General features: G+C 29.7%; 1 protein-coding gene across 3 annotated transcripts in view; it reads right to left on the bottom strand.

The window, feature by feature from the left end:
* The window catches only part of LOC106457407 (ankyrin repeat and SAM domain-containing protein 1A-like), an 89,163-nt gene that overhangs the window by 5,118 nt on the left and 70,066 nt on the right, over positions 1-13,979 (bottom strand). For 2 of the 3 annotated variants that reach the window (XM_022383320.1, XM_013916821.2), the window contains 7 exons: positions 10,617-10,788; positions 9,307-9,681; positions 6,748-6,857; positions 5,868-6,128; positions 3,714-3,824; positions 1,249-1,563; positions 435-593 (listed from right to left, as the gene is read on the bottom strand). In XM_022383320.1, coding sequence (XP_022239028.1) covers positions 435-593; positions 1,249-1,563; positions 3,714-3,824; positions 5,868-6,128; positions 6,748-6,857; positions 9,307-9,681; positions 10,617-10,788 — 1,503 coding nt within the window. The remainder of the gene's footprint in view (positions 1-434; positions 594-1,248; positions 1,564-3,713; positions 3,825-5,867; positions 6,129-6,747; positions 6,858-9,306; positions 9,682-10,616; positions 10,789-13,979) is intronic. The other variant, XM_022383321.1, reaches the window with a different exon arrangement.

Raw genomic sequence — 13,979 nt, 5'->3', positions numbered from 1 at the left:
CACAAGAACGTCGAATCTGAATCACTTGAAAAAAACACGGGGGTGCTTAACTTTTTTCCAGGTGTATATATCTATAAACATTTAGATGTAATATTTGAAATTTTAATTTCAATACTTAAGTGTGAACCCAAAGACAAAATTTGATTTAATGAGTGGAACAAAAATACCACTTATGAGAGAGACTTTCTATAGTATTTTAAAATAAAAATTTCTTTACTCCAAAGTTTTCAATCCATAACTTGAACAACTTCACTATTGAAAAAAAATCCAAAACTAATCTACAACTAACAACCTAAATAAAAAAGCAGAAACTTGTTGTTTTGTCTGATCCACAATTTAAAATTAGGTATGTTGCTAAAAGTAGTTTTATAATATATAAGTTCTATTTGCTCCAAAGTGAGGATCTTATACACAAGTCATGGAAAGTATCATACCTTACTTCGGCCATCAATAAACTTAACACCCGTGTATGAGATAGACAGCAGGACATTAGGAGCTTTTACAATCCCTCTTGTAGACAGCTTAAGCTTTTGTATAGATTTTCGGGTAGATTCCAGTCCCTTTAGCTCCTTTACTAGGGTTGACCCCAGATACTGTAAAGTGAAAACAGTTACTTGACCACTAATATACATTTAATAAAAAAAAAAAAGTTGGATAAAGTGTCAGATGAAGAAAACTGCAAGCATAAACTCTAAACACCTAGTAATACATTGAACTGCATACTCAAATCTGTAATCACAGTTAAAATGATGAACAGTATTTACTTTTTCATTCAATGAACTAAGAATCTTAATCATGTTGTTCACTAAAGATAGTTAATATAAAAATTTCAAAATTTATCTCTAGCACTAAGTGTCATTACAAGATAACATTGACTTGGGTGTATAACAAGGCTTATGGAAACTTTGGAATTTAAACAATACAAAAAAGAAATATAAGAAAGTAAATCATTAAATCCACACACAGTTGAGCACAAAATTACTTCAAGTAAAATTGGTTTTCTAAAGTTAATCAATATCAACCTAATTGTTGTATAGCCTCCCTCCCCCCTCCAAAATCAGATCCAGAGAGTAACACTACTACACATCCTTTAACTGCAACTTCGGATTAAAGTAACAAGCAACAACTTCCACCATTGCATGGATTTTCAATTATATTAGGATGGATCTAAGTAAGGTCTTAACATGATTTTCTTTGCACAGTTTCTTTGGAAACTTTCTATTAAACAACATTTTTATGCACTCTTACCAGTGCTTTATAACTGCAGTTTCCTTTAATCAGGACATCAGGTCGGTGGCGCCACTGAGTTGTTAAGTAACCAGGGATCCTACTCAACTGTTGTTGTGGTGAATGTGCTCCCTTGGTTCCTGGTTCACTCATCAATTGTGTAGGGGGTCGGATTTTCAATTCTCCCCTGCTTCCATTTGATAGTTCCAATAATTGTGAACATTTATTTTGCTTTCTTGTGGATATAGCTTTATTGAAGTCTTTAAACAGTCCAGTATCTTTAATAGTGTCTGCAGAAGGCGTTTCTTCCATTACTATGTCACCAAGATTTTTATTCTAAAAAATACATAAGAGTAAGAAACCCTTCTTGGTGAAAGAAAAGTTTCTTTCAAAATTATTTTTCATATTTATAGAAGTAAAATCCTATAGAGATTGAAGATACTCTATGTCAAGACAAAGAGAAGTTGAAATAATCAAATGAACTTGGAGTGTGAAACTCCTTAAAGGAAATTTCATGGAAAGTAAAATATGTAGTTTTCACATGTGTGTGTGTGTGTAATAGATATTTATTAACAATCTATTTTGTATATTGTTTTATATTTATTTTAATATTCTATTTTATTGATCTTCTTTCATTTAAATAGAATGTTAATTTAAAATTGACATGTACCACTTTTTATTGGAACATATTTTTTAAATACAGTATAAATACTGTTGTCTCATGTGTTTTCATTTTGCCTGATGATGGCCCGAACAAATGTGGTTAAAACTTATAACAAACTATCTTTTTTTTCAATAATAAATAATTGTGATTTAAATGGTGTATTGCTTTTACAAATTTTATTAATCTAAAACGAATTTGTATAATCCAGTACCACAGGAGGAATATGTATAAACATAATTATCATAACATTTTCTACAGTCAGAAATGACACAGTTTTAGTACAACTTAAAGAAATACTTAAAATAAAGCCTCTACTCATGTTCACAGAACAAGTGATATATAATATATCCACTGATTCACTCAAAAACCTTTATTCTAGCAAACTAAAAAGTATACAATAAAAAAAGATTCATAAAGAATGTATTATTCACTTTCTATCACTATTTTTTTTTGAAGTAATTATCATTGATGGAGTAATAAAGTATTAAAAACAGTTTCTTAATTACAAATCAAGCCATTAATTCAAACTAATACTCTAAATAGTGTAGTTTATTTACCTTTTATGTCTAGTGTTTTTTCTTATAAATTTGGTAATTTGTTATCAAAAGTAAACAATTACTTAAAGAGAGTTTTAATGCAACATCTTCAACAGAATTTATCAGGTTAATCTTCAAATTATACTGACTTGTTTTTATATCATTCACTACCAATGGGATCCAAAACAAATGATAACCCATTGTGTAGCTTTGTACTCAACAATAAACAAACAAACAAAACTATTTGTGCACAAAACTGATTGTGGTTCATGACTTGTTGTCTTAACAACATTGAAACACAAAACGAGTTAAACAGAAATGCTATCAACTCTGCAATTGATCACATTACATGTAGTAACTCATTTTATGTGTACTTTACACAGAATTTGAGTGATTCCACACAAATTTTTGATCAGTTCTTTACCCCAGTTGTTCTAACATATGAAAACCTACAATTACTCAATATGATATGACCAATCTCAGCAGTAAGCTTGGAAGCTTATAAACCAGAAGTTAAGGTTCAGTATGATTTGAACTGCACAGATAGACCATTATCTATTATAATTATGTTTACAATGTGGTGGATATTGAAATCTGATTTTTGGTATTATAAGCCCTCAGACTTAACTGGGGAATAAGTTATAGAAATATATCTAGCAAGCTGATGGACTACTACTGGTAATTTTTCAATTGAAATAGATTATTTAAATGTAAATAAATAAATATATTTACTTGGAAATTAAGCAGCTTTACTAAATAACAGATTATGTGAAGAAACAAAAAATTAAACATGCCATATTCTCTTGACTTTTTTTACAATTTTAATTTTCTTATTAGTTTCATTTCTACTGTTTTATCTTAGTTCATAATGCATTAGCACTAAAAATAAATAAATACTGTGATTTCAGTTTTAATTATTTTTTCTATGGATTACAAACCAACATGTTTGGTGACATGTTATAATCAATACTAAATGTTCAAAAATGTTGTTTTAAAAGGTTTTAATGAATCGTATACCACAATGAAATATTAAAAAAATTCTAAAGTTATCCAAAATTGATTACATAAGATTAATTATTAATAATAATAACATCTGACATCTCTGTAACTACTTAAAGTTTTTCTACACATGAAAAGAAACAGTTGAGCTATACAAGCAGATATATGATTATAATAAAAGTAATTCTACTTTACTAAATCATATTTCATTTTTAACTTTGTGTTATAAGCATTTCTGTATTAAAAAGCAGATATTTCTTGCTGTTTTTTTTTGCCAAAATGCATACCAATTTTAAAAGGTCAAAATCTTCTAGTTCACCAATATACTGTTCTGAACTTCTTTCTCCAAGAGATGCCATTATTCTTTTCTGATGACCAAGTTTGTTGATCTCTAATACCTGTAGGAGTGATAACAAGAATTCATCATAAATTAGATCTCATAATCAGGCTTTATTTACAGTAAAAAAACTGATACAAGTTACAGTGTAAATATGCAACACTTGGAAATGACACACTTGTTGTTGTCACTCACTAGAAATACCTCATACTGGACTTTAAGTTTTTCTGTATCAAATAACCATACTAAACACCTCTATGACTATTATATTTACTATTAATATTATATAATATTAATATGACTATTATATATTTATCTATATATATTTTATATATATAGTGAAATATTCATCAAATTAATACATTTTGTATTCCATAATATAAAGTGTTGAGACAAATTTTTAGTTCAAGTAATTTTAGTGTTATGTAAAATATTTATTATTGTTTATGAGAAGCACAGTGAGCAACAATTCAATGAAATAAGTATGAAAGTTTGTGGTATTTTTTGTAACATTAACAATTATAGCTTATTATAATCTTCTGTTACATGTGTGAGTTTAATACTTGTATTTATGTTGTTTGAGTATTAAACAAACAAATGAAAAAAAATATCATGTATTTCTGAAGAATGACCAACAAAAATCTCATAAATAAAACTCACTTCGTAGGAAGGAATGTATAAATCAGTACTGAATGCAACAGTTTCAGTTTTGATATTAAATAAAACAGCAGATAATGGATTGTCTACACCTAACTCAGATTTTTTCAGGAAGATTTATTCCCTAGAACTGAAAGTTACATATAGTAGTACTAGTATTAGAATCATCAGATCAGTAAAATCCAACACTATGTTAATGGCTTCTGAAACTGGTACACTGATATAGAGAGATACTATATCATAACTAATCATCTTAGCTAAATGATTAAATTATTTCAGATGATAAACTCAACATAATTTTAACATTATTATTATAAGCAATTTGTGAGGTTCCTTCATTTTTGTTTATTATTATGTTGATATTTTACATAACTTTTCATTTTTGATCGTACCACTTACTTGATGATGTCTCGATACTATGGGTCAAAACATAATTATAAAATTAGTGTAAAAGTTGCTGCTTTGTTTTTGTATAGAATCTTGGCATTGAATTTCGATCATTTTTTAGCTACTGCAGAATAAAAGTTTCATTACAAGAAGAAGTAACATAAGGGACTATAATTCACCAAGCTAAGACTTTTCTCAACTTGTAATTAAAATAGTAAAATGATGAAATAATCAGTAAACTCCCTTGTGAACTTTATTTAGGCCATATATTTGAGAAGTTTAAAAGTTATTATTAGAAATGAAACAATTTAGTTCATAAAAATCAATTTAAGTTTTATCTTAAACCAAAAGTTTAACATCAAAACATTTATCTCTTTCAGATGTTGGGGTCTAAATGAATAAAGAAAAACCATCTGGATCATGTAAAATGGTTTATTATATTCAATACCACAAAGAATTGATGTAGAATGCTGTTTGTCTACTTTCAAAACAATAATACTCCTTTTCTCTTTATCTTAAGAATTGTTAAAATCAAAACTTTACTAGCATGGAAAGTTCATTTTCTAGATATAGACAAGATAGTTCTATTTAGGTAAATCAGGCAAAAAGAAGTAATAACTAAGGTGAAGAAAGCTATTTATTTATTTATTGTATTAATGATTAATTTGAGACTTTTTCTTTTTCACTCAAAACTTGAAGAATTCCACACTGAATTATAAAATACCATCTAAAGAATCTCATTTTCAGCATTTTAATTAGCTGTAAAAATGTTAAAAAACAGAATATCAATAACTAAGATATCATACAATATTAGAAAAACAATCCAGTACTGATAATTTTCAAGAAAATTTGATGAAGTTCTACCTTTATAAATGCTAGAAGCTAATAAATTATTCACATTTAAAGAAACATTTTTTTAATATTATCAGTTGTTTTTCACCCAATTTAAATCAAAATAACTTTAATTTGATAGGAATTTGACTAGTTTCAGTCAAATAAATTTATGATAAAATAATTACTTAATTTTAATTGTTAAATTTCTCTAAGATAGGAGTAGTACCGTATTCAGTTCAACTTCAGAGATGTTCAACACTTTTTTCATATCTGTGTAGCCATTCTTCTGTAGAGTATCATAATACATTTCAAGATGTAAAGACTTTAACCACTGTTTTACTGATTCAGGCATTCTTATCTTTTCTTCATCTTTTACTATTGGCTGAATAGGTCGTAACTTTTTACAATAATCTAAAATTTCCTCTCTTTGTTCTTTATTAGAAATGCCAATATTCTTAAGGTCTTCATCTTCCACAATGTTTCCTCCCTACAATAAATTACAAGAATATGTGATTAAAATCCATCTTTATCTCAATTAAAGTTTGTCATGATCATGTTTTGTTATACTGTGGTAACAATATCATCTAAAACAAACAACAGTGTTTCCAACTAAAACATACTTTATAAAATACAATAATTTAGTGTTGTTTCTACCAAAAATGTTTTTTGTAATTAATTCATAAATGCTAAATTAGATGAGGAACAAAATTTTCATTACAGTCAGAAACCAGTAGCTTGTACAGCCTACCACTTATCAAGAGAAACAAGTCACCAGCAACGTATATAGGAGTATTTAACATGGTTTGGTTTTTGTTATATATAAATGGGAAAGCAAAAGAGTCAAAAGATAAAAGCTGAAAAGTCTATACATTTAGGCCATATAATGTTAGTATTAAAGTATAGAGCTAGTTAGCTAATCTATAGTATGATATTTTCTATATATATATATATATACAATAAAATACATGAAGAAACTAGATTTTATAAAATATATTTCATATACATTCCAATTCCTGAGTAGATTTAAAATCTCAAATTTCTGTATGGATGAAACTTCATCTTTAAAGAAATTAACTGAATTAATACAGAAAAGCTTTTAAACTGACCATAAACTCCATGTCGTCAAACCCATTATTAATCAAAAGGTTTTCATAATGAGATAGTCCAAGATATATCAGCCACTCCTCCACAGTTTTGAATTTCTTTATTTCTGATGCTTTTGTAATCCCAAAAAGATAAGAAACATATTTATTTGACAGGAATAATGATTTAAGTCCAAATGTTAAAAAGACAACTATTTTTCATGTTTCATTTTACTCATAAACTCTGTGCAGGTTTATTCTTCAAAAACAACAATCCCTTACATGTTACAATTCAGTAGAATGGCTTAGATGTCTGTAAGAAAAAAAATATTTCCAAACTTTATGATTGTATGACAACATAAAAACACATTAATGTGCTGGTGAACAAAATCTCAATAGAAGTAACACAAAACCCTAGCTTTAAAATGGCTTAATGTTCTAAATATAATCCTAAATTGATGTGAACAGATCTCTTTCCAACTGCACATAATAAACCCTATGAATTGTTACTACAATGCCTAAAGTATTACTCAATATTTTCTTTTAAATTCCAATTAGGATATAGATCTCACCAGAGAGAGCAAAAATGTTGTCCAAAATTGGCAACAAAACTACCATGCAACAGCTTAAGCAAATAAGAAAACATTACCATCATAACAGCACTAATGAACAAGAGAATCTACGTTTTTATAGTAAAGATTAATATAAAAGAAATGCTGACAAATTCCTAATCATACAATTTGTACTGATACATTCACACACACACGCAGAGATATATTACTTTTTAACAGAATCAATTTCTTTATTACATGTATCTTTTGTATCTTTCCTGTCAAATCAATTGTAACTGTTGTTTATAAATTATTTGATTTATCTAATCATTTATAAATGTTGTCTTTGAAGTATATAAACATTCCTGAAAAATATAAATGTGCCTGCTAAGGAACCCTGCACTGCCTCAAGATTTCTGTAAATTGTTAACCTTCCTTTCTTAGTCAAACAAAGCACTATCATTAGAACTCAATTTCAAAAATTAAATTAAACTTGGTTTTCAAATCAACAAGGTTGAAACAAAGAACCTTCTGCCTATTTCTCTACATTCATGGGTCATCTACCAATATACTTGTGGTGACTGTAAGGCTACCTATATTATCCCAGTTTGCCCCTGAAGGAGAAAGATCCACCTTTCGAAAGTGCTTGGGTTATAGGGTTTTTATCACTTTATATTATTAAAACCTAATTAAAAATATGTGTTTATGAACATATATATAGGTGAGTCAAACATAACCAATCATTTTGAAATACTTGTCCTTCTCTTACTTGCATACACAGTGAAAACACCAAACATACTACTTCTGTTCAAACTTTCAAACTTATAACTCCATGTTCCTCCAACCAGGAATTACTTACTAAAGAAAGTTTACTGATGCTGAATGAGCATTCATTCTTAAACAATAACCTTAGAACCTTACACTAAAATTTTATTTCAAATTATTTTTTCTTATATACATGTAAAACCTAACATATTTTGTTTATAAATCTTATAAACATGTACTGTTAAACTGCAGTACTTTTTATCACTTTCTTAATACTCTTCCAGCTTGCATGTACATAATTTGTGTATTACCCCCAATGTGTATATTTTGAAATGTTTCATTAAATATGTTTAAGAATTGTTTCTTCTGTTTTTTATTAGGTTCTGTTGAACATACAGGATCTATTCCTTCTAACTCTGACGTTGATACAGTAAAAATTATTTGTGTGTGTGTGTGTGTTACCTAATACCCAATTAGTGTGGTTTTCAACTCTTCTTTATATTGCTCTAGAAGAAGTTTGAACTTCTGTTTTTCTTTCCTTCATATACATGCATTTTACACTTTAACCTACTCCCAGATTTGGTTGTGGCTACAACTTCTTCCCTCACTTAATTACATCCTCGTGCAATATGGATTGTTTTTTCTTGTCATTGATCCTCTCCAGTAAATTTGATTTATTCCTTCCACCTGATAAAAATGTTGATTTGTGATGGAAAGGGTGAAAGGGTTTATAATTTCATTATATCAGTTTGGAATGCTGGCATCTCAAAACAAGCATATTTTTTATATATGTCACATCAGCTATGGTCATAATTAGTATGCTTCCCTATTGATTTTAATTAGCTACATAGTGTTGTGCACTTAAATTCTTAATACACAAGTAATTTACCTGAAGAATAATTTGTTTAGGCTTATAATACTGTAAGTTGTTCAAGATAAACTTATTCCATGTGACTTTGTATTAGGAGTATAATGTGGATATGTGCAACAGGTTGAGCATGTGACACACACTGTACTGGAATGTGTGCAAAGTACAAAAGCTAGTTGTTTATGGTAGTTCTGTTTTGCTGACAACTGGCTATGAGTGAGACAGAATGAAAGTAATTGATAATGATGGCTGCTGATTTGTTGAAAACTGGGCCGTGTTAAGTAATTCATTCTTTATGGTATGTTTTGTGTCCTCAACTCAGCATACTGTCACATGTTCAGCTGAGTGTTATACTCGGTATTAGTAATTCAGTCTGTTTGGTGCTTACAAGCTGATTACCTTTCTTATCTAAAGATAGAACATTTGTAAAATGTTCTTCCATCTCACTTGTAAAAACTGATTCTTGTGCTATTCCACTTCCAAAAGAAGCCATAATATTTGCAATTTCAGCCCATTCAGCATTTTCATCAAAAGGACTCATTACAGATAAGCTATTCTGATTATCAAACTTTCCATCAGTGGAACTTTCTGATACAACATTACTCTTCTCTATACTCTCCATTTGAATTCCAATGTTTTCATATATGTTTCGAGGTTTTCGAGGAATTGGTGGTTTTCTAGAAGGAGGAGATGGTCCCTTAGGGCTCCTTACATGGAATGAAATTTTAAAATCAGCACTGGAATTCTCAGGACACACTGAACCACGACAGAGTCCTACAAAATACCAATATATAATGGTAGGTATATTTAAATATTAATATGACATATGTTACAATCAAATTTAAGCACCAAAAGGAAGAACACTGAGGAAAATATTCGGAAAAGAAATGAAACAAGATTTTCACAGCAAGTTCAACTGGCTATCAACAATTATTTTGTCATTTTTTTACATAAATATAACAGCATATCACTGTCATCATATAGACAAATGCTGATTATAAATGGTAATTATTTCTATAGATACAAACTACTGGAAGCAAACAGAATTTACACATTTTAAAGTTATGCAAATGTGTACATGAAGTTGGTCTTTAAGCCCCCTTGCATACCATAGGGGATTATTTGGTATACTTGCTTTTTCTATTCCCAGAGACCACATGAGTGGACTTTGATAAGTATTTTTTACACTGAATTCAATGATAAATGGTTTGTAGGTCCTTCCTTCAATGAAATATACAATAAATAAATCAAAGATAAAATTTCTTATATTTCATCAAATTTCTCAATTTTTTTCCCAATTCTTGTGAATATATAATGCCTCTTTGAGAAATGGTTAATATCAAATTAATAAACATCTTTCATGAGAAATATTAATATAAAGTGATAGAACTGTATCTACCACATATGATAACTGAAACCCAAAACAGCATCACTACTGAAATACTGTTAGTCTTAAATACAATCTATGTACTTTTTTTCAGTCTACAGGATATTTTGAATTTCAATCCTTTAAAATTTGTTGAAAGAAAATGGAAAATGAACCCAAATCGTGAATCAAAGTCTTCTTGAAGCACCAGTGCAGATTAATAAAATCATTTTTAATTATGATACATCAACGTTTACTTAATGTAATCAAGACTAGTAGGCAAAAGAAATAGAAAAAAAAACAAAAAACTAAATGTTCATACTAAGTCAAAACAGGCAGTTACCTGCAAATGGATCATCATCAATGACTTCTTCAATGTTGTCAGTTGAAACAGATTGATGATGAGTTTTTAAAGTTACTTGAATGTTACCTCTGGAGTCAACAGTGGCAAATATCTCATCATCATCTGTAAGTGTGGCAATGTCACGTGATGCACGTTTGTTGACTTGGTATTCCTGAAAGGTTAAGTAAACCTCTAAAAACTTTATTAATAAATACACAATATTCATTAGTAATTTCAACAGAAAACTATGAATAAGTCTAAGAAAATCATTAAGAACAGCAGCCACCCTTCTGGAGAAAAAAAAAATCAAAAGTGCTATGGTGTTTTATATCAAGAGTTTTGTTCAGTTATTCAATATGTTCTAACTAAAATTGTTATATGTAACTTACAATGAGATTAAGTAAACAAAACAGCTAAAGCTTAAATGAACTCAACCCAAGGAAGGAAATATCAAATCACTTTTTTCTCGCATTAATAATATTAATACCATAGCCAACAACACGTGACACATTGCTCTATAACTCTTACAAGAAATGTTTTATTACCTATATGATCAGCTTTTGGAACTGCAAATGACTTGATTTGCAACTATCAAGTAATCTAAGTGCATGACATGAAGTCCATCTAAAACAATTGTAATGTTCAGCCCTATAAATAAAATATTATGTTACTTAATACATTTTAAAAAGTTTGTTTGTTTTGTTTTGAATTTCGTGCAAAACTACATGATGGCTATCTGCACTAGCCGTCCCTAATTTAGCAGTGTAAGACTAGAGGGAAGGCAGCTAGTCATTACCACCCACCACCAACTCTTGGGCTACTCTTTTACCAACGAATAGTGGGATTGACCGTCACATTATAATGCCCCCACGGCTGAAAGGGCGAGCATGTTTGGTGGGATGGGGATGCAAACCCGAGACCCGCAGATTGCGAGTCGAGCGTCCTAACCACCTGGCCATGCCAGGCCATTTTAAAAAGTAACCTCTCAGATTTACTATCTCATAATCAAACCCTGAAAGGTACAAAGATATTTAGCATTTTTATGTTTACTTGCATAAAATAGCTTTTCAAGCTAGAAATGTGTAATTCCATGTTAGCACTCTTTTAATAACAGTGTCTCCTGAGTAATTCAAAATAAGAGATTAGTAGCATCAGTACCACATATTTTTCAAAACCTATAAAGCATAGATTCACTGTGGTCAGTCAAGGAACACTCAAAACACCATATATACAAGTCGTTAATAGCATTCAATTCAGTGTGTAAACAAGTAAACAGAATTTCTAAACAAAACTTTGTTGCTTCAAAATGTTTTCAATATAGAGTTGCCATATGCAACCTTTACCTGAGTGAAAAAGCTACTTAATATGTGCTTTCAACATTCAGTTGATGAAAATGTCATAACTACATGCAGAAAACCAGCACAAATTTCAAAAAATTATGTGAATATACTTAACCAAAGATATGTTCTATACTAGTTATTGAAAATTGAAATTCATGACTATTTTAGTCATAACTAATGTAGATTAGGAGCTTTATACACAGATACATCTAAAAAGTAAGATATTAGAAGGTTGTTTTAGAAGGAAGAAATTTGATAATGAGGAAGTTAATGATGTTATTATGGTAATAACACTGATGTGTCAATATTTTACAGGAAAAACTTAGTTAATGTTTAGATCAAATCGTAGTTTGAACCTCAATGTTATTCAAATCATATTAGTTTTCTTAAGATGATGTTTTAATTTTGCAACACAGCTTTAACTTTGCTTATAGAAATGTAAAAGTTATTAAAATGGAGATTACAATATTCTTACTGTGTATGGCACTATAATTGTGTCTACTCACGGGTGTGGCCAAGCCCATCTCAGGGGGTGTTACAGATACGTGTACAAAGTGGTACGAGTTGGTTTTGAATGCATTATAAATGTTGTTTGTAATAATCAGTGACGTATCGAATTGGATTCTGCTATAACACACTCAAAGTTTTAGGTGAATTTGGCATGGTAAATGAAAATTCTCTTTGTCCTTGTGCTGTAGGAATATACATTTTTTCTTGTCTTTGTCCAGTAAGAAAGCTTTTAAAAAGCCTCTTAATACCAGCAGCCAGAAGATAAAAAAGGTGTGAGAAATGATAGGTATACACTCTCAATTGTGAATAAAGTTTTTGTGTTGTTTTTTGTATAAGTATTGACTTATGTGCTGGTTTATTTCACTTTGTGGGTTCAATTTATTCTTTGCATAACATTTCCTAAATCTGTATTATTTCGAGAATTTTCAGATTAACCTTAAGATAAAGTGAACCTGAATGCCACAGATTTATAATAGTGAAAAATTTTGAAAAATAATTCCACGTAAAGAATAACCTATGGCAAACTTTACAACATATTAATAAAAATTTATTATTAAATTGAGATTGTACCTCATCCGAAAATGTACGACTACTACGTATACGTCGATTGCTTGCATTTTTGTTATGTCTTTCTATTACTTTAAGTATGTTACGAAGTTTTAAAAATTGTAACACCCCTCTAAAATTATTAGGTGTCTAAATGTCCTACTTCCTCATTTTTTTTTAGATATTTAATTGTTGGGTGTCTAGTTGTCTGGACAGAGAGGAGAATAACACTTAGCTACAATGACTCTTAGAAACTAATGTCACATTATTTACATCGATCGTTCAGCTACAAAGAATATCTTCAACTTTATTCTGCAATTACAAGAAAAAGTGCAATAATCGTGTTACGACATCTCCAACGTCTTATATCTGAAAAGAACGTCAACTACAATATTGGTTACAAAAGTACCTGGCTGATGATACTTGGAAAGTATGGATTCATTATCACTGGAATAAGTAGATTATATGCATTTTTTTAGTGGTGGAGAAAACCACTAAAATTATTTCACCTAGTTAAAGGTTAATTTTTCAAAGAGTTACCATGATTACCTGCAGTTATATATAACAACGATGGCCAACAATTACAATTAAATTACTTAAATCACAAAACATATAGACAAATAACTCAATAATTATCGATTTTAACCACTGATACAACAGTGGGGTAGAATGAAGGGAGGCTGCCCCCACTTTCCAATCTGTCCCATTAAAAATACATCAAATTAGGAAAAGCAGAAGAATGCATAAGATTTAATCCAGAACCCAAGAGCTTCCAGGGCTGTAATGGATGCGCCTGTGGTGGCTTCGTTCGTCCAAATACACTTTGGGCTCCCCACTTTTAATTTGCCTCCTACACCTCTGAACACAGTTAATGAACTCAAATTCGATGACGAGTTAATGAACATCAGCAATCGATGTGTTCGAAGGAAAACGAAGTTTGATTATAAACAAGATTACGACACTTATG

This window comes from Limulus polyphemus, unplaced genomic scaffold, assembly GCF_000517525.1.
Source record: "Limulus polyphemus unplaced genomic scaffold, Limulus_polyphemus-2.1.2 Scaffold327, whole genome shotgun sequence".
Classification (NCBI taxonomy): domain Eukaryota; kingdom Metazoa; phylum Arthropoda; class Merostomata; order Xiphosura; family Limulidae; genus Limulus; species Limulus polyphemus.
The sequence above is the reverse complement of the archived record's forward strand: the minus strand, read 5'-3'. Positions and strand labels throughout refer to the sequence as shown.